Genomic DNA, 21,655 nt, shown 5'->3' with positions numbered 1-21,655 from the left:
AACATACCCCTAATTCCATAAAACATCTCCCCATCCCCTCAACCCCAAACCAACCACTAAAAGATGTCCCTAACCCTGAGGGCAAACTCTGTTGGGAGAGGGGACGTCGTCCTCGAAGATTGCTTCAAGCTGACATGGGGGCGATGTTCTCCTTAGGGGCTCCTGTGAAAGCAAATGATGGCAAAATTCCCAAATTAACCTTTGACCTAAGAAAATTATAACTAGTCCCTGAGCACTTTGAGAAGGTCCGGCCAGAGTGTTGTCAAAAATGTGCACCATTCGAAATTGTCTTGTACAGTTGGTACCAAAAAACAGGTCTCATATTAGCGCGTAGAAAAGAGAAAAAAAAATTCATGACGTCATAAAAACCAGGTTGGCCTCGAACTCACAGAGATCCGCTTGTCTCTGCCTCCCGAGTGCTGGGATTAAAGGCGTATGCCACCACCGCCTGGCCGGCCTTGAACTCACAGAGATCCGCCTGCCTCTCTGGGAGTCACAAACTAAGAAAATGACACCAGGGAGCGTGCTGTGTTAGCTAGCAGGCTACGCACTTGAGTCGGGGGCAAAATAGCCCGACGTTGGACACCAAAACTCTGCTCTGCTCCCGGAGAGATGCCATGCTCAGCTCTGCCGGATAGACACGATAGCTATGCGCTCTGAGGCAGACACATGAAGCTCAAACCCAGGATGGACGGAGGCTAGAATCTTCTCGGTAAGCGCACCTTGGGGTGCTTACATACATTACTAGAAATGGGCTAGTCCAGGTGCGAGATTAGCCTGTAAGGGCTAGAGTTCATGGGCCAAGCAGTGTTTAATTGAATACAGTTTGTGTGTTGTTATTTCAGGCATGAGCTAGCAGGCGACTGGGGTGCTGGGGAAGCAGCCCCGCCGCCGCTCTTATTTCAACAAGTCTTGAGATAGGCTGTTTCCTAATTTTCTGAGAAATCTCCATACTGATATCCAAAGTGGTGGTATGAGTTTTCACCCCCACCAGAAATGGAGAAATGTTCCCTTTACCCCACATTTTCTCCAGCATAAGCTGTCATTAGTCTTTTTCATCTTGACCATTATGACAAGTGTAAGATGGAATCTCAGAGTTGTTATGGTTTGCATTTCTCTGATTGCTAAAGATGTTAACCATTCCCTTCGGCATCTTTCAACCTCTTTATATTTGTCTGTTGATAGTTCTCTGTTTAGATCTGTACCCCATTTTTACTGAATTATTTGAAATTAGCCCATTTCTATTTATCTATATATTGTCAAGTGGCCATGGCATTTACTGATCTATTGGCATGTTATTTCTTGGGCAGCTGTTCATGTCTCTCATGACTCTGCCCTTCTTCTCTTTGTATCTCTCTTTAGCATTCCTGCCTAGCTGTATTCTGCCTTGTTATAAGCAAAAGAAGTTTGTTTATTAACCAATGGGAATAAAATATACCCATAGCATACAGAAGAGTTATTCCACAGTACTACATAGACACAGACAACTGATGTGATTTCAACAGAAGTAATAAGTTAATAACTGGGAATAAAAAGGATACAAAAAACGGAGGAGTCAAACATCCTCCCTTGTAGATGATAATATTCTATACATTAGAGACCCTAAAGACTGAGTCAAAAACTCTCAGACTTGAAATGGTGTAATTGCTAAGCAATTGAGCCAGATCCAAAGCCCACTGAGGGTCTGGACATGAATCTGGGCCCTTCAAGGGAGTAGACCTAAACCAGAACCCCTGTGGGTCTGGGCGTGAGACTAGGACCTCCCAGTAACTAGGCCTGAGCCAGGACCTCTGCCAGTTTGGGCATGAATCCAAAACCTCAGCAGGTCCCTCCTGTAGAAGTCCCTGCCTTGGAGTTCATCCTTCAAAGGTTTTTGGCTCCAGTCTACTGCCGTGGAGTTTTCAGCCTCAGGTGCACCCAGAATCGCAGAGGATCTGGGCCAGGGTTACTCCCTCAGAGGTCAAAGACTCATGCTCAGACCTGCTGAGGTTCTGGATTCCTGCCTATTCCTTTTGGTGTCCCAGACCAATTCCCAGACCCAACGAGGTCCTGGTTTAGGCATACTCCCTCTGAGATCCCAGCCTCACACCTGGCCCTACAGCAATCTCTGATTCCTGCCTACTCCCTCAGAGGTCCCAGATTCCTTTGCATTGGGAAACTCCTTGAGGGACCTCTCACAAACCCCTATGTCAAATTCAATTCAATTGTCTCATGTAACCATAAATGAAACTCCTCCCCAGAGCCATTAATGAATCTAATGCCTATAGTCAGAACCAATACTGATCTGGATAATATAACAACTAAAATGAAAGAACAAAAATTCAGGAGAAACCATAAAGTGAGTATTTTAGTAAACTTCTATAAATTAACAAAGACCAAAATTAAAAAACAAATAAATAATTTTGTCACTGAAAGTTTAGTTGACACAGATAAGAGTATAACAATAATTGCACCAGAAAGTTGTCATCCAAATTGATGTCTTCAGGAACTTAATATTCATATCTAAGGGATTCAAACTTAGAACACTAAACATACAGAGTAAAAAAAAATATTAAGAGCTACAAAGGAAAAAGGCCAAGTAACATATAAAGGTTGACCTATCAGAATTACACCTGACTTCTCATTGGAGACAATGAAAACCAGAAGGTCATGGTGAAGCATTGTGTTATGCAGACATTAAGAAACCATGGATGTCAGCCTAGAGTACTATACCCAGCAAAACTTTCAATCACCATAGAAGGACAAAACAAGATATTCCATGACAAAACTAGATTTCACCGATAACTAGACACAAACCCAGTACTACACAAAATACTAGAAAGAAAAATCCAACCCAAGGAAGTTGGCTACACCAACAAAAACACAGAAAATTGATGGTCTCATAGCAGCAAATCCCAAAGAACAGTGAAAATGTACACATTAACATCATCATCAATGAAAACTAAATTAACAAGAGATAGAAATCACTGGTCATTAACATCCCTTAATGTTAATGGACTCAACTCACCTATAAAAAGACACAGGCTAACAGATTGGACACAAAAACAGAATCCATCCTCTTCTTCATATAATAAACACATCTCAACCTCAAAGACAGACATTGTCTCAGAGTTGGGAAAAATATACCCATCAAATGGACCTAAGAAACAAGTGATGTAGCTAACCTAATATCTAACTAAATAGACTTCAAGCTAATACTCATCAAGTTATTCCACACAATAGAAACAGAAGGAACAATGCCAAATTTTTTGAGGCTACAATCACCCTGATACCCAAACCACAGAAAGACATTACTAAGAAGGAGAATTACAGACCAATCTCATTCATGAACATTGATGAAAAATACTCAATTAAATACCGATAAATGGAATCCAAGAACACATCAGAACCATCATTCACCATGATAAACACAGGTTCATCCCAGAGATGCAGGGATGTTTTAACATATGAAAATCTGTCAACGTAATTCACCATATAAACAAACTGAAAAATAAAAACCACATGATCATCTCATTAGATGCCAAAAAAGCTTTTAACAAAATACAACATCCGCTCATGATAAAGGTCTTGGAGAGAGCAGGGATACAAGGAACATGCCTAAACATAATAAGGCAATATACAGCAAGCCAATAGCCAACATCACAATAAATGGAGAGAAACTCCCAGCAATTACACTGAAATTGGAAATGAGACAAGGTTGTCCACTCTCTCCATATCTATTCAATATAGGTTTTGAAGTCCTACCTAGAGTTATAAGACACAAAAATGAGATTAAGGGGATACAAATTGAAAAAGATAAAGTAAAACTCTCACTGTTTGCTGCTGATATGATAGTTTATATAAGCGATCCCAAAAATTCTACCAAGGAACATTTACAACTTGTAAACACTTTCAGTAATGTAGGATACAAGATTAACTCACAAAAATCAGTAGCCCTTTTGGACATATATAATAAAAGGGCTAGAGAAGAAATCAGAGAAACAACACCCCTCACATTAGCCACACATAGCATAAAATATCTCAGGGTAACTCTAACCAAACAAGTGGAAGACTTGTATGACAAGAACTTGAAATCTTTGAAGAAAGAAATTGAAGAAGACACCAGAAAATAGATAGATCTCCCATGCTCTTGGGTAGGCAGAACTAACATAGTAAAAATGGCAATCTTACCAAAAGCAATCTACAGATTCAATCCAATGTCCATCAAAATCCCAGCAAAATTCTTCACAGACCTTGAAAGAACAGTACTCAACTTCATATGGAAAAGCAAAAAACCCAGGATAGCCAAAACAATCCTGTACAACAAAAGAACTTCTGGAGGCATCCCAATCTCTGACTTCAAACTCTACTACAGTGCTACAGTATTGAGAACAGCCTGGGGGAACTTTCCAGAATGCTCCCTGGGAGGTGGAGGAGCAGTGTCTGCAGGAACCATGCTGTGCTACACTCCTCTTTCCACTCTCCTCTACAGGCCTACTCACCGGCTGTAAAAAATGAACCTTCATCCAGAGGTGGATGGAGATAGAGACAGAGACCCACAATCAGAGCACTGGACTGAGCTCCCAAGGTCCAGGTGAAGAGCAGAAGGAGGAAGAAGACGAGCAAGGAAGTCAGGACCACAAGGGGTTGGTCTACCAACTGAGACAGTGTGACTGATCTAATGGGAGCTCACCAAGGCCAACTGGACTGGGACTGAAAGAGCATGTGATCAAGCTGGATGCTCCGAATGTGGCTGGCAATGGGGGCTGACTTAGAAACCAATGATAATGGCACTGGGATTTGTCTCTACTGCATGTACTGGCTTTTTGGGATCCTAGTCTGTTTGAATGCACACCTTCCTAGGCCTGGATGGAGGGGGGAGGGCCTTGGACTTCCCAAACGGCAGGGTACCCTCTCTTAGGACATGAGGGGAAAAAGGGAGGGTGAGTGGCAGAGTGGGAGGAAAACTAAAGGAGGGGAGGAGGTGGAAATGTTGAAAGGTATTTATAAAGCAATAAAAGAAAAAAAGGAAAACAGCTTGGTATTGGCATAAGAACAGACAGAAGGAACAATGGAACTGAATAGAAGACCTGGATATTAATCCACACACATTTGAACACCTGATTTTTGAAGAAAAAAAAAAGCAAAAAAAATCAAATGAAAAAAGAAAGCATATTTAACAAATGGTGCTGGCATAAATGGATGTCAACATGTAGAAAAATGAAAATAGATCCATAACTATTACCATGTACAAAAATCAAGTCCAAATGGATCAAAGAACTCAACATAAAGCCAAACACACTGAACCTTGTAGAAGAGAAAATGGGAAGTACACTTGAACACATTGGCACAGGAGACCACTTCCTAAATATAACCCCAGCAGCACAGACACTGAGAGAAACAATTAATAAATGGGACCTCCTGAAGCCGAAAAGTTTCTGTAAAGCAAAAAATACAATCAACAAGACAAAACAACATCCCACAGAATGGGAAAAGATCTTCACTAACCCCACATCAGACAGATGTCTGATCTCCAAAATATACAAAGAACTCAAGAAATTGATCATCAAAAGAACACATAATCCAATTTAAAAATGGAGTACATACATAAACAGAGAACTCTCAACAGAGGAATCTGAAATGGCGAAAAGACACTTAACGAAACGTTCAACATCCTTAGTCATCAGAGAAATGCAAATCAAAACAACCCTGAGATTCCATCTTATACCTGTAAGAATGACCAAAGTAAAAAACACCGATGACAACTTATGCTGGATATGTTGTGGGGGAAAGAGAACACTTCTGCATTGCTGGTGGAAATGCAAGCTGGTACAGCCCCTTTGGATGTTGGTGTGGTGATTTCTCAGAAAATTAGGAAACAACCTTCCTCAAGACCCAGTAATGCCACTTTTGGGTATATATCCAAAAGATGTTCAATTGTGCCACAAGGACATGTGCTCAACTATGTTCACAGCAGCATCGTTTGCCATAGCCAGAACTTGGAAACAATCTAAATGCTCCTAAATGAATAAGGAAAATGTGGTACATTTACACAATGGAGTACTACACAGTAGAAAAAATAACATCTTGAATTTTGGAAGAAAATGGATGGAACTAGAAAACATTATTTTGAGTGAGGTAACCCAGACACAGAAAGACAGTTATCACACGTACTCACTCATAGGTGGTTTTTAAACATAAAGCATAGAAAACCAGCCTAAAAAACACAATTCCAGAGAACTTAGACAACAATGAGGACACTAAGAGAGACTTATAGAAATCTAATCTACATGCGAAGTAGAAAAAGACAAGGTCTCCTGAGGAAATTGGGAGTATGGGGACCTTGGGGAGGGTTGAAGAGGGGAGGGGAGAGGCAGGGATGGGAGCAGAGAATAATGTAGAGCTCAATAAAAATCAATTTAAAAAAAACCTCTCCGACCTGATAATACTTTCAGCAAATAATTAACACAAAAATCATCAGTCTTCCTATATACCAATGTTTAAGATATCAATCAAAATTGAAAAAATAATCCCAATGACAATAGTCACAAAGGAATTAAATATTCAAGGAAATTAAATTAAATTAAAAACCTGACCAAGGAAATGAAACATTTCTACCTTTAAAAGCATTAAGACATTTTGATTGAGAGGTATTTGATGACAGCTTCTATTTCCTCGCAGTTTATAGGTCTATTTAAATTGCTCACCTCGTCTTGATTTGATTTTGGTATATAGTATCTATCTGAAAATTTGTCCATTTCTTTTAAATTTTCCAAGTTTCCAATTACTACAGGGTTTTGTAGAAAAACCGAATTATTCTCTGAATTTCCTCAGTGTCTGCGGTTATGTTCCCCTTTTCATTTCTGATTGTGTTAATTTGGATGTTCTCTTTCTGCCTTTTGATTAGTTTGGAGAAGGGTTTGTCAATCTTGTTGATTTTATCAAAGAACCAGCTCTTTGTTTCATTGATTCTTTGTATTTTTGTTTCTATTTTGTTGATTTCATTTCTCAATTTGATTACTTTCTGTCTTCTACTCCTCCTGGGTGAGTCTGCTTCTTTTTGCTCTAGAGCTTTAAGGTGTGGTGTTAAGTCACTAATGTGAGCTTTATCCGTTTTCTGTAAGTGGGCACTGAGTGCTATGAACTTTCTTCTTAGCACTGCTTTCATACTGTCCCATAGGTTTGGATATGGTGTGCCTTCATTGTCATTGAATCAAGGAAGACTTTAATTTCTTTCTTTATTTCTTCCTTGATCCAGGGTTGGTTCAGTAGTTGACTATTCAATTTCCTTGAGTTTGTAGGCTTTCTGAGAGAATTATTGTTGTTGAGTTCTAACTTTAATCCATGGTGATCCGATAAGACACAGGGTGTTACTCCAATTGTTTTGTATCTGTGGAGGTTTGTTTTGGTGCTGAGTATGTGATCACTTTTGGAGAAGGTTCCATGAGGTGCTGAAAAGAAGGTATATTCTTTTGTATTTCAGTGGAATGTTTTATAGATGTCTGTTAAGTCCTTTTGATTAATTACATCGGTTAGTTCTCTTATTTCTCTGTTGTTTCTGTCTGGATGACCTGTCCATTGGAGAGAGTGGAGTGTTGAAGTCTCCTACTATTATGTGTTGGGTTTGATATGCAATTTAAGTTTTAAAATGTTTCTTTTACATACATGGGTGCTCTTGTATTAGGGACATAGATGTTCAAGAGTGAGACTTCATCTTGATAAATTATTCCTGTTATAAGTATAAATAATCTTTCTCCATCTTTTCTGATAGATTTTAGTTTGAAATCAATTTTGTTAGATATTAGGATAGCTACACCCACTTGTTTCTTAGGTCTTTTTGATTAGAAAATCTTTTCCCAACCCTTTACTCTGAGGTAGTGTTTGTCTTTGAGGTTGAGGTGTGTTTCTTCTACACAGCAGAAGGCTGGAACCTGTATTCATATCCATTATCTTAGCCTGTGTCTTTTTATAGGAGAATTGAATCCACTGATATTAAGCGATAATAATGACCAGTGGTTGTTAGCGCTGGTTATTTTTTGGTAGTAGTGTTAGTGTGTTTCCCTTCTTTGGGTTATGCTGGTGGAGGGTTGTCAGAAGTCTGCGATTTTGTGGGTGTAGTTAGCCTCCTTGGGTTGGGATTTTCCTTCTACTACTTTCTGTAAGGCTGACTTTGTGGATACATATTGTTTAAATCTGTTTTTGTCATGGAATGTCTTGTTTTTTTTTCCATCAATAATGGATGAAAGCTTTGCTGAGTATAGTAGTCTGGGCTTGCATCCATGGTATTTTAGTGTCTGCATCACATCTATCCAAAGCCAGATGGTTTTAGTACAGAATTCTATCAGAATATCCAAGAAGAGTTAATACCTATATTCTCAAACTGTTGCACATAATAGGAACAGAAGAGACCTTGACAAACTCTTTTTATGAGGTTACAAGATACCCTGATACCAAAACCACACAAAGACTCAACCAAGAAATATATTTACAGACCAATCTCACTCACGAACATGGATGCAAAAATCTCAATAAAATACTGGCAAAAAAAGTCATGAACACATCAAAAAATTATCCATCATGATCAAGTCGGCTTTATCCCAGAGATTCAGGGCTAGTTCAACATATGAAAATCTATCGATATAATACATCATATAAACAAAATGAAAGAAAAAACATATGATTATTTCATTAGATGCTAAAAAAGCATTTGACAAAATCCAACACACTTTCATGATAAAGGTCTTGGAGAGATCAGGGATACAAGGTTCATATCTAAATATAATAAAAGAATATAAAGCAACATCAAATTAACTGGAAAAAATTCAAAGCTATTCCACTAAAATCAGGAACAAGACAAGGTTGTCCACTCTCTCCATATCTCTTCAACATAGTTCTTGAAGTTTTAGCAAAAGTAATAAGACAACAAAAGGATTCAAATTGGAGAGGAAGAAGTCAAATTTTCATTATTTGAAGATAATATGATAGTGTACATAAGTGACCCCAAAATACTCTAATAGAGAACTCCTACAGTTGATAAATACCTTCAGTGATGTGGCAGGATACAAGGTCAACTCAAAAAAATCAGTAACCTTCCTATACACAAATGATAAAGAAGCTGAGAGGGAAATCAGAGAAACATCACCTTTCACAAATAACATAAAATATCTTGGGGTAACCTTAACCAAGGAAATGAAAGACCTATTTGACAAGAACATTAAGTCTTTGAAGAAAGAAATGTAAGAAAATATTAGAAAATGGAAAGATCTCCCATGCTCTTGGATAGGAAAGATCAGCATAATAAAGGATGGCAATTCTACCAAAATCAATCTATAGATTCAATGCAATCCCCATCAAAAGAGAACACAATTTCTCACAGACCTTGAAAGACCTATAATCAACTTCTATGGAAAAAAAACCTGGATTGCCAAAGCAATCCTGTACAATAAAGAAACTTCCAGAGGCATCACCATCCCTGACATCAAACTCTATTACAGAGCTACAGTAATGAAAACAGCTTGGTACTGGCATAAAAACAGAGACATTGACCAATGGAATTGAACTGAAAACCCGGATATTAATCCATACACCTATGAATGCCTGATTTTTGACAAAGAAGCTAAAATTATACAATGAAAAAAAAGCATCTTCAACAAATGATGATGGCATAACTGGATGTCAACATGTAGAAGAATGAAAATAGATCCATATCTATCACCATGCATGAAACTCAAGTCCAAATGGGTTAAAGATCTCAATATAAATCCAACCACACTCAACTTGATAGAAGAGAAAGTGAGTAGTCTCAATGCATGGACACAGGAGACTACTTCCTAAATATAGTCCCTGTAGCACAGACACTAGGAGCACCAATAAATAAATGGGACCTCCTAAAACTGAGAAGTTTCTGTAAAGCAAAGGAAACAGTCAATAAGACAAAAAGGCAGCCTACTGAAAGGGAAAAGATCTTCACTAAGATCACTTCTCAGACAAAGGACTAATCTCCAAAATATATAAAGAACTCAAGAAATTAGACAGTAAAATTCTAAATAATCCAATTTAAAAATGGGGTATTGAACTAAACAGAGAATTCTTAACAGAAGAATTTCAAATGGCCAAAAGATACTTAAGAAAATGTTCAACTTCCTTAGCTACCAGGGAAATGAAAATTAAAAACAACTCTGAGATACCATCTTACACCTGCCAAAATGGCTAAGATCAAAAACACTAATGATAGCTTATGCTGGAGAGGGTGTGGAGTAAGGGGAATACTCACCCATTGTTGGTGGGAATGCAAATTTGTACAACCACTTTGGAAATCAGTATGGCAGTTTCTCAGAAAATTGGGAATTAACCTACCTCAGGATCCAGCAATATCACTCTTGAGAATATACCCAAAAGATGCTCATCATACTATAAAAGCATTTGTTCAACCCTGTTCACAGCAGCATTATTTGTAATAGCCAGAACCTGGTAACAACCTAGAAGCCCCTAAACTGAAGAATGGATAAAGAAAATGTGGCACATTTACATATTAGAGTACTAGTCAGTGGAAAAAAAAAATGACATCTTGAATTTTGCATGCAAATGGGTGGAATTAGAAATCACTATCCTAAGTGAGGTAACCCAGACCCAAAAAGATGAATATGGTTTGTACTCACTCATAAATGGATACTAACTATAAACAAAGGACATTGAGCTTATAGTTCATGATCCTAGAGAAACTAAGTAATAAGGTGAACCCAAAGAAAATCATATATAGACCCACCTGGAAAGTGGAAACAGACAAGATTGCCTGACAAAATTGGGACCTTGGGGGGTGGGGGTAAAAAGGAGGGGAGAAGTGAAAGCAGAAGGGAGAAGAGGGGTTGAGGAGAACTTGAGAGAATGGGAAAGTTGAGATGGAGGAAGGACAGATATGAGAGAAAGGAAAGATATATCTTGATTGAGGAAGACATTATGAGGTTCGCAAAAAATCCTGGCTCTAGAAAAATTCCCAGGAATCCATAAAGATGACCCACTTAAGACCCTAAGCAATAGAGGAGAGAGTGTCCAAACTGGCCTTGCCCTTAGTCAGACTGATGATTATCCTAAATATCACCACAGAACCTTCATCTAACAACCAATGGAAGCAGAGCCAGAGTCCCACATTGGAGGACTGGACTGAGCTCCCAAGGTTCAGTTGAAAAGTGGAAGGAATGAGAATATGAGCAAAGAGGTCAAGACCATGAAGGGTTCATCTACTGAAAAAGTTAACCTGAGTTAATGCGAGTTCACCAAATCCAGCTGGACTGAGAAGGAACAAGCATAACACCAAACTAGTCCCTCTGCATGTGGTTGACAGTTGTATGGCTTGAGCAGACTAAGGGGACACTGGCAATTGCAGTGGGATTTAGCTCTACTGAATGTATTGAATTTTTGGAATCCTATTCTCTTTAGATGTATATCTTACTCAGCCTAGATATAGTAGATAGGGTCTTGAACCTTCCACAAAGAAAAGTGCCTTACCCTCTCTGAGGATTAGATGGGGATGGGGTGGGAGGGTGTGGGGAGGGAATGAGAGAAGGGGAGGAAGTGGGAATTTGGATTGACATTTTTTTAAAAAATGTAATAAAAAATAAAAGAAAAAAAATAACTTTAAGTCACCCAAAAAAGTATTTGAGGAAGACACAGGAAACTTGATAGACCTCCATTGTTAATAGATTGCATAAACTAATATTGTATAATGGTCATCCTACACAGAGCAATTGACATATTAAATTATATTACAATTCCACCATAAAATCTTAACGTGCTAGTTGATCTGTCAGCCTGCCCAGTAGAAGTTCACAAAGTCCCACCCTTAGGTGAAGACCTCCAGACAATCAATGCCTGCTGGGAGGAGGAGAATAATCCAGAGATGTGCACCCAGACAGGTTTTCCAGTCCTAAGTCATCAGCACTAAACACATGTACATACAAATATCAATAAAAGACTCAGTAACTTGTGTGTGTGTATGTGTGTGTGTGTGCCTTTGTGTTTGCATAGGTCATGAAGGTAATAGGGATATGGGGGCCATAGAAAGAATTGAGGTGGAAAGGGGAAAGTAGAAATTGTAGAAATGCAGTTTAATTTATTTTAGTTTAGTCAGGTATGAAATTCTCTAGAAAATAATTTTTAAAACATTATATTTTTCATAGACATAAAAATTCTTAAAATTAGCATGAAAGCACAAAAAAAGTGTATTCAAAGCAATCCTAAACAAAATGAATACTACTAGAGGTATCATGATACCGATACTAAACTTATATACTACAGAGTCATGACTCATAACTTATACTACAGAGCTATTGGTCAATATTAAATAAATAACATGGTACTGATACAAAAACCGATAGATGAGCAATAAAATAAAATAGAAGAATAAAGAAGTTCTATACAAAACCCACACAGTTACAGCTAGCTTATTTTTTAAATAAACCTGCCTAATATATACATCGAACAAAGACTGTATTTTCAACAAATGGTTCTGTGTGAAAACTGGATTTTAATATGTGTGAAATGAAACTACCTCCTCATCACTGACCCTGAACAATATTAAATTCAAGTTTATCAAGGTGCTCAATATAGGCTGTGACACCCTGTGATGGCGAGAGGAAAATGTTTCAGCTTATGTTCACATGTAAGCATAGGAAATGACTTTGTCAACACAGGAAATAAGAAAACAAAACAAATGAGACCTTTTGAAACTAAAATTTTCTGTACAACAAAACAAATTGTCAAGTAAAGAGGCAGGCCACAGAAAGGGAGAAAATATTTTCCAGTTGCATATCAAATTAAGAATTCATGTAAAGATACACATAGATCTCAGAAAATCCAAACATGAAGAAAGCAAATGATCCAGTTTTAAAGATGGGCCATGGAACTGAACACAAAGTTCTCAAAATATGAAATAAATGTGGCTACTAATCACTTTTATTTCCCTTCACCATCAAGAAAATGCAGGTTAAAACTGCATTAAGAGTCCATTTAAGCCAGTTAGAATGGTCATGCTTAAAAAAAAATCATGAATGACAAAAGATGCTATTATGAATGTGGAGAACAGGGAAAACTTATACACTGTTGGGAGCAGTGGAAACTAGTGCAGCCACTCTGGAAATCAGCCTGGTGGCTTCTCAAAGAGTCAAAAAAAAGTCATCATATAATCTTCCTATACCATTCCTGGTTATGCACCCAAAGGACTCTATACATGACCAAAGAGATGCTTATACATCCATATTCACTGTTGTCCTACTCAGAGTAGCCAGGAAATAAAAATCAGCCGAAATTTCCATAAATTAATGAATGTACAATGAAAATGTGGTACTTATAAACAGGGGAATATTATTCATCTGTAAACAGAAATGAAATCATCAGATTTTCGGGTAAATGGATAAAACTGGGGGGAAAACTCATTCTGAGTTAAATAACCCAGGCCCAGATAGACTAAATACAGATGGCTACAGTTCTTTAGCTGTGTGTGCTTATCTTGAAGTGCTTATACAATTAAAAAATAGAAAATTATAAAGAAGCTATTCATGGGTATTAGAAAACAAAGGATAGTAAACACAGATAAAATTGAAATAGAAGAGGGTTCCTAGTGGTAGAGAAGTTGAAAAAGAGGGTTCCTAGTGGTAGAAAATAGGAAACAACCAAGGGACAGAACAGAAGAGAAAGTTAATCACAAAGCCATATGCAAAGCTACTATGTTTAACCCAACTTAAAATAATATTTTCTTAAAGTTATAGGGTAGATAGCTGAATAGCTGGATAATTTTCATGTTTGTGGAAGTCAAGAGTTACTAAACAAAAATCCTAGTAACATATATGAGACACCTCCATATGACATCTTAGTCAGGGAGATCACAGATTCCACAATCAAACATAAATAAAGATAGGCTTCTGCCAGACTTTTTGTTTACAAACCAGAAATAGAGACTTATAACCTATTGCATCCGATACTACACAACTTGGATGCATGATATAGAGATAACAAACTGGAGCTGAGCCAGACACATCTTCTCTGATGGCTCCATTTAATAGTACCAGAGGGTGTTGTGCAGGCTGTTAGGGAGAAAAAGTATCAAGGATTGTGTTAGTGAGGGTTCTCTAGAGTGGTTTACAGGCTGTGGTCCAGCTAATCCAACGTTGGCTGACTGTGAACAGAAAGTCCAGTAATCTGGTAGTTGTTAAGTTCATGATGCTGGATGTCTCAGCTGTTCTTCAGTAGACACTGGAATCTCAGAGAAGTAGACACTAAGCCCACCAAAGGAATGGATTTGCTAGCAAGGAAAGGGCAAGCAGGCAAAGAACAAAAGCTTCCTTCTTCCATATGCTTTTCAGCAGATGACATGGCTCAGATTACATCTGAGCTAGATATCTCTATAAAAGGGATGTGTTCCTACTGCAAAGGTCTAGATTAGAGGTGGATCCTCTGACTTCCAGTTAAGCAAAAAATCCTCACAGGTGTGCTCTGTATTTTATGTAGTTGGTTATAGATGCAGTCAAATTGACAACCAAGAATAATCATCACATGTTCATCTCATCAACTAGACACAAAATTATATCTTTCATGTCATGTTTAATTTTCAAATGAAAACAATAACCAAATCATAATAAAACATAAGCATGATATAACTATCCCATGTAAAATTGCAAATACATTGTATATTTTAAAAGGTCATAAATATGCCTAAGATACTATAACTATCCCTCATATAATCACAAATGCATTATAAATTTAGAATAGGTAGAAATGTTCCTTTAGGGACATTCCTTAGTGTTATTCTTAAAAAATGATGGCTACAAAGGGTCCCCGGGCGGGCTGGCGAGCCCGCCATGGGAAAGCGGCTACAGGAGGGCACTGCTTCCTTGGCCCACGGTGGCGGCAGGTAACAGACACGTAAACACAGGAAATAGCCATAAGTATTTATTAAGGAAGGGGGAGAAAGAAAGACAGAGAAAAGAGATAAAAGGAGAGAGGAGAGATAAAAGAAGAGAGAGACAGAGAAAACGCGTGTGCACGCCAAGGAAGCAGAAAGAGAGAGAGGGGTCCCAAAATGGCGATGGGCGGGTCAGAGGTTATGGGAGTGGGCGTGGCTAGGGCAGGGACCCAAGAATAACACCTTAGTATCTCAAACTTAAATATGATAACCATTGGTATTCTTTTAATTGCTATTATATTACATGATACAGAAATTGAGGAAAGAAAACAAAAATATTTGTACAATTGCATTCTTAACAAAATATGACAGAAATATTCATATCAATTGTTAAAGTGGTTGCAACTGTAATGGTCCCTAAAGAGAATGGTACTATTAGGAGGTGTGGCTTTTTTGAACTGTATGGGTTATCTTTGATGTCTCCTTTGCTCAAGCTTCACTCCTGTGACACACAGTCCACTTCCTGTTGCCTTGTGATCATGATGTAGCCAGTACCACATCTGCCTACACAAATAAACCCTGCCATGATGATAATGGGCTAAACCTATGAAATTGTAAGCCTCCACATCAATTAAATATTTTCCTTTATAAGAGTTGTCATGGTCATGATATCTCTTCAAAGTATTTGACACCTTAACTAATATAGAAATTGGTGCCAGGGACTGGGGTATTGCTGTATAGGCCTGACCATGTATTTGGAGGAGTTTGGGCCTTGGTACATTGGGTTAGTATAGCAGTTGTTTTGTATACTTGCTTAATGGGCCATACAAGTAGGAGCATGGAAAACAGTGCTACTAAGAGCTATTTGAACTGCAGATGGCTTGTTCAAGATGTTTCAGAGGAGAAGAATTATAGTACGTGGCCTAGAGATTGTATTTGTGATATTTTGGTGAAAAATGTGGCTGATTTTTGCCCTTGTCAGAAGAGTCTGCCTGAGGCTAAAGGGGAAAGTTTTGGATTAATTATATTGGCAGAGGAAATCTCAAAACACCCTAGTATAGACTCTGTTGTTTGGTAATTATTGAAAACTCTAATGAAGATTTATAATGAAAAGGGGTTAGCTGAGAAAATAAAAGTACAAAATGTACTGATTGAGAAAGGGGCATCACAAACTAAAATAGAACTAAATCCTATGACCAAGGAGCTAAACAGATTAAGAAACAGAACAAAGGGGGTGTTGACCTCAGGGCAAGATCCCACTCAGCTAAATTTCCAACTTGTGAAAAAGGAATTAAAGAAAAGCTTAGAGATTCATGTGGTGGTGTATACCCCTAATCCCAGCACTTGGAAGGCAGAGGATGGTGGATCTCTGAGTTTGAGGCCAACCTAGTCTACAGAGCAAAGTTAAAGAATAGCCAAGTTTAAACAATAAAGGTACAATAAAGGTAACAACCAAAAACAGAAAAAATGGTAAAGCTGAAATTTAGTGGGGTGGGGACAGGTTTCAGGCCCAGAAAGCAGCAGAACTTGGCGGCTTCAAGCACATGATTCTGGCTTTAGATTCAAGGGTAAAAGAAACAGGTTATGGAATTTGCCTTCACACCTAAGGAAAGCCACTGAGGCCAGGCATGTGTGAAGAGTGTTCCTTTTTTTAATGGTCAAGCAGTGATTTAATTAATACAGTGCATGTGTGGCTATTTCGAGGCTGAGCAGCCAGGAACAAACAAGTGGAACAAAAAATTTGGTTTCCCAAATTTTGAAGTCAAGATATCAGGAGTGTTCCTAAATGGAGGCCTAAAAAGGCCACTGCATGAAGCTGTAAAGCTGAAGCCTGGATTGCCTTGGAGACTCTTAGTCGTTAGAAATGCCACATTCATGGGATACCTGCCAAGGAAAGCTGCTAAGGTAATAAACAGCCCAAGAGAAAGAGGTGTATTGCAGTCAACAAAGCTAAAAGGAATCAAAGATGTGAAGAACATTTTAGCATCAGACATAGAAATGCAGAGTTTGGAGTTTGCCTGGCTTGCTTTGGTCCATTATGTCCTCACTGTATTCACTTTCCTACATTTTGAAATGGAAATGTATATCTTATGCCATTATATGTTGGAAGTATTTAATCTACTATTTTATTTTGATTTTATGGATTTTATGCATGAGTCTCAGAAGAGACATTGCACTTTAAAACAAGCTTGAGACTATTCTACATTATAGGTACTTTTGAAGTTGGACTGAATGCATTTTTGCATTGTGGTATAGCTGCATATCATTGGGGACCAGGGAGTAAAATGTGGTGGTTTGAAACAAAATGTCTCCCAAAGAGAATGGCACTACTAGGAGGTGTGACTTTGTTGGAGTAGATATGGCCTTGTTGGAGGAAGTGTGTACTGTACAGGTTGTCTTTTAAGTCTCTTTTACTCAAAATTTACTCAATGTGACACACAGTCAACTTCCTATTGCCTTTTCATGACAGGAAAAGAAATTCACCTTTTCTGTCATTCCTAGTATATAGCTTTTTAAATTTCTTGACCATTTCTTGCATGCATTTAAGAAGGTTTTGGTGTTTTCACTATAATTAAGCAGTCTAATCCCCTCCTCCTCATGTTGAACCTTTCCCCAACAGACCCACCTCACTCTTACACATCTTTTTTGTGACTCACTGATTTTAATTATGATTCTTCACCTAAGCATAAGTGGGTATTATTTACTGAAATATGGACTAGTTAAAACAGAAAATAATTACAGAGAGAGAGAGAGAGAGAGAGAGAGAGAGAGAGAGAGAGAGAGAGAGAGAGAGAGAAACCACTGACTGCCTATAGCCTTTCGGTATGGGAAACTCATGAGTTACTCCACACTGGATGATAGATAAAGGATGGGCACAATTTCATGCAGAAATTGCATAGGTAATACTAGAAGCAATAAATTCATGAATGCAACAGCAGAGTCTCAGCCAAAATATGCTGTTTTGAAACAATTCTCCCCATCCTCTGGATCTTACTTTTGGGGGCTCTTCCTTCCATGAACCTTGGTGTGAGTAATTTATGTCCTGTATAGGATCAACCACTCTGTATTATTTTTCTGCTGCTGTGATAAAATGCTATGGCTAGGGCAAATTATAGGAAAAAACTACTTATTTTGGCTTATATTTCTGCTAATTAAAGTCCATAATGGTAGATGGTATAGCGGCAGGCATGGAATCTGGAACAGAAAAATGAAAACACATACCTTTCACCTCAACCACACTACTCCAGTGTATAAATGCACCACATTTTCTTTATCCATCTTCAGTTGAGGAACATCTAGGTTGTTTCCAGGTTCTGGATAAATTGAATAATGCTGCTATAAACAGGGTTGAGCAAATGTCATAATGGTATGAGTGTGTATCATTTGATTATGTGTCCATGAGTGGTATTGCTGGTTCTTCAGGTAGATTGGTTTCCAATTTTCTGAGAAATACCATAATGATTTCTAAAATGACTGTACATGTTTGTATTCCCACCAGAAGTAGAGGAGTGTTCCCCATACTTAGCATCTTCTCCTCCTTATCATTGCTGTTTTTTATCTTAGTCATTCTGACTGGTATAAGATGGTATCTCAGCATTGTTTTGACTTGCATTTTCCTGATGGGTAAGGATATTGCTCAATTCCTTAAGTGCCTTTCAGCCATTTGATATTCTTCTGCTGAGAATTTCTAATTAGATATGTACCCCATTTTTTTAATGGATTATTTGGTATTTTGATGTCTAGTTTCATGAATTCTTTATGTATTTTGGAAATCAGTCTTCTATCCCATGTGGGGTTGGTGAAGATCATTTCCTATTTTGCCGGCTGCCATTTTATCATATTGACTGTGTCCTTTGCCTTACAGAAACTTCTCAGTTTCAGGAGGTCCCATTTATTAATTGTTTCTCTCAGTGTCTGTGCTAGTAGTGTTATCTTTAGGAAGTGAAATCCTGTGCCATTGTGTTCAATGCTAATTCCCACTTTCTCTTCTCTGAGATTCAGTAAAGCTGGATTTATGCTGAGGTTTTTAATCCATTAGGACTTGAGTTTTGTTCATGGGAATAGATGTGGATTTACTTGCAATCTTTTTTATGTTGACATCCAGTTATGCCAAGGGCATTTGTTGAAATTTCTGTCATTATTCCATTATAAAATTTTAGCTTCTTTGCCAAAAATCAAGTGTTCATAGGTGTGTGGATTAATATCGGTCTTCTTTTCATTCCATTGGTCCATCTGTCTGTTTTTATTTCAGTACTAAGCTGTTTTCATTCTTATAATTCTATGGTAGAGCTTGATGTCAGGAATGGGGATGCCTTTAGAAGTTTATTTCTTGTAAAAGATTGTTTTGGCTATCTTGAGACTTTTGCTTTTCCATAAGAGTTGAGTATTGTTCTTTTGAGATCTGTGAAGAATTGTGCTGGGATTTTGGTAGGGATAGCATTTAATCTGTAGATTGCTTTAGGTAGGACTGCCTCATTTTTACTATGTTGAGAAGAAGTCATCAAAAGTCTCCCAACCAAGAAAAAAAACCCAGAGCCAGAAGTTTTCAGTACAGATTTCTACCAAAACTTCAAAGGAGACATAATACTTATATTCCTCATATTGTTCCACACAATAGAAACTCCTTTTATGAGGCCACAGTTACCCTAATACCAAAACCAACAAACAGTCATCTAAGAAAGAGAATTACAGATCAACTCCCTCATGAACATTAATGCTAAAATACTCAATAAATACTGACAAACCAAATCCAAGGACAAATCAAAAAAAAAAAAAAAAAAAAAAAAAAAAAAAAAAAAAAAAAAAAAAAAAAAAAAAAAAAAAAAAAAAAAAAAACTCTACCATGATCAAGTAGGATTCATCCCAGAGACGCAGGGATGGTTCAACATATGAAAATCTGTCAAAGTAATCTACTATATAAATAAACTAAAACAGAAAAAGCATATGATCACCTCATTAGATGCTGAAAAGATACTCAACAAACTCTAACACCTTTCATGATAAAGGTATTGGAGAGATCAGGGATAAAAGGAATGCACCTAAACATAATTAAATCAATATACAGAAAGTCTACAGCCAACATCAAATTAAATGGAGAGAAACGCAAAATGATTCCACTAAAATCAGGAACAAGACAGGGCTGTCCACTCTCTCCATATCTACTCAACATAGTTCTTGAAGTTCTGGCAAGAGAAATAAGACAACAAAAGGAAATCAAAGGGATATAAATTGAAAAAGTAGAAGTCAAACCTTTGCTATTTGCAGATGATATGATAGTATACATAAGTGACCCCAAAATCTCTACCAGTGTTACTGATGAACTCCTACAGTTCATCAGTATGAAAATATTTTCATTTGAGTGGCAAGATATAAGATCAACTCAAAAAAAAAACTCAGTAGCCCTTCGTTATGCAAATGATAAAGTACTGAGAAAGAAATCAGAGACACATAAAATTTTACAATAGCCACAAATATAATAAAATATCTTGGGGTAATGCTAACCAAAGTAAGACCTGTATGAAAGTCTTTGAAGAAAGAAATTAAAGAATATATCAGAAAGTGGAAAGATCTTCCCAGCCTCATTTTATAAGCACTCTCTAGGCAATATATTGGTCAGTTTTTATCAATTTGACACAAATGACAGTCATCTGGGGAAGGAGTAGCCTCAGTTGAGAAATTATAACCTGACATCAGGTTGACTTGTGGGCAAGTCTATAGGGCATTTTCTTGATAAATAATTGATGTGGGGGAGTCCATCTCACTGTGGATAATCCCATCCCTGGTCAGGTTGTCCTGGATTGTATAAGAACAAAAGCTCTGCAAGCGATGGAAGATAAGTCAGTAAGTACTTTCCTCCATGGTCTCTGCTTCATTTCCTACCTTTAGGTTCTTGCCTTGAGTTCTTGCTTTGGCTTCCTTCAATACGGACTGTAACATGCAAGCCTTTATCACAGAAACAGAAAGCAAAACAGGAAAGATTAATTCTGAAAATAAATAGATATGGCTAACTTTAGACAAACTGAAAACTTCCAGGTTTTCTTTCATTTACTTATTATTTTGGTGCTTGTAATTGAGAATTACTATCTATTGCAAGATTGTTATTTTCAAAAATATTGTAATATTTTAGCTAGCCATAGGCTGCCGTTTGCCCTACATTCTTGATACCTATGTCAAATATGCTTTATTCACTAAGGATTTAAACAATATAATACTTTCCCAAACACTTCAGTTCTTTCTCTTCGCTCTGGTACCAACTTCATAAAATAATATATTTTTTTAGCTGCACCCTTTTTTAAAAAACATGGAATTTACTAATCATGCCGGAGAACAAGTGAATTTGGATGAGAAAATGAAACTGAATGCAGAGTATGATATACTCAACTACTGGAACTTTCCAGAAGGTCTAGAACTTAAGATAAAGGTTGGACAGTTTTCTCCATATGGTCCACTGGGTCAACAATTATCTTTATCTGAGGACATGATAGAATGGGCCACAGGAATCACAGAGGTGAGTTGGGTATAATTGTAATGCTATGAACTACACAGATTAAAACAAATCTTGATCGGGATCTCCTAAACAAAAAGCTATCTGCAATGGATACTTCCTTGTAAAGGAAAGAGTAATTTCTTCTGATAGAGTCTCTCTTCACAGAAGACTCCATTCCCAAGAATCTCAGTTTCATTTTGGTAGAACTTTTGTATCATATTTTTTTGTTTGGGAACTTTTTACCTTATTGGTCTTTACTTTATATGTGTGTGTTTCTTGAGAATTTTGTTTAT

The 21,655-nt window shown here is 37.5% G+C and overlaps 1 protein-coding gene across 1 annotated transcript in view; it reads left to right on the top strand.

The window, feature by feature from the left end:
* The window catches only part of LOC126491634 (vomeronasal type-2 receptor 116-like), a 58,108-nt gene that overhangs the window by 11,119 nt on the left and 25,334 nt on the right, over positions 1–21,655 (top strand). Inside the window, exon 4 of the mRNA XM_050127436.1 lies at positions 21,156–21,383. Within this exon, the coding sequence (XP_049983393.1) occupies positions 21,156–21,383 (228 nt within the window). The remainder of the gene's footprint in view (positions 1–21,155; positions 21,384–21,655) is intronic.

This window comes from Alexandromys fortis, unplaced genomic scaffold (assembly GCF_014885135.2).
Source record: "Alexandromys fortis isolate MF-2015 unplaced genomic scaffold, M_Fortis_MF-2015_v1.1 scaffold_271, whole genome shotgun sequence".
Taxonomy (NCBI): domain Eukaryota; kingdom Metazoa; phylum Chordata; class Mammalia; order Rodentia; family Cricetidae; genus Alexandromys; species Alexandromys fortis.
Note: the sequence above shows the minus strand (reverse complement) of the source record. Positions and strands in the feature narration are given on the sequence as shown.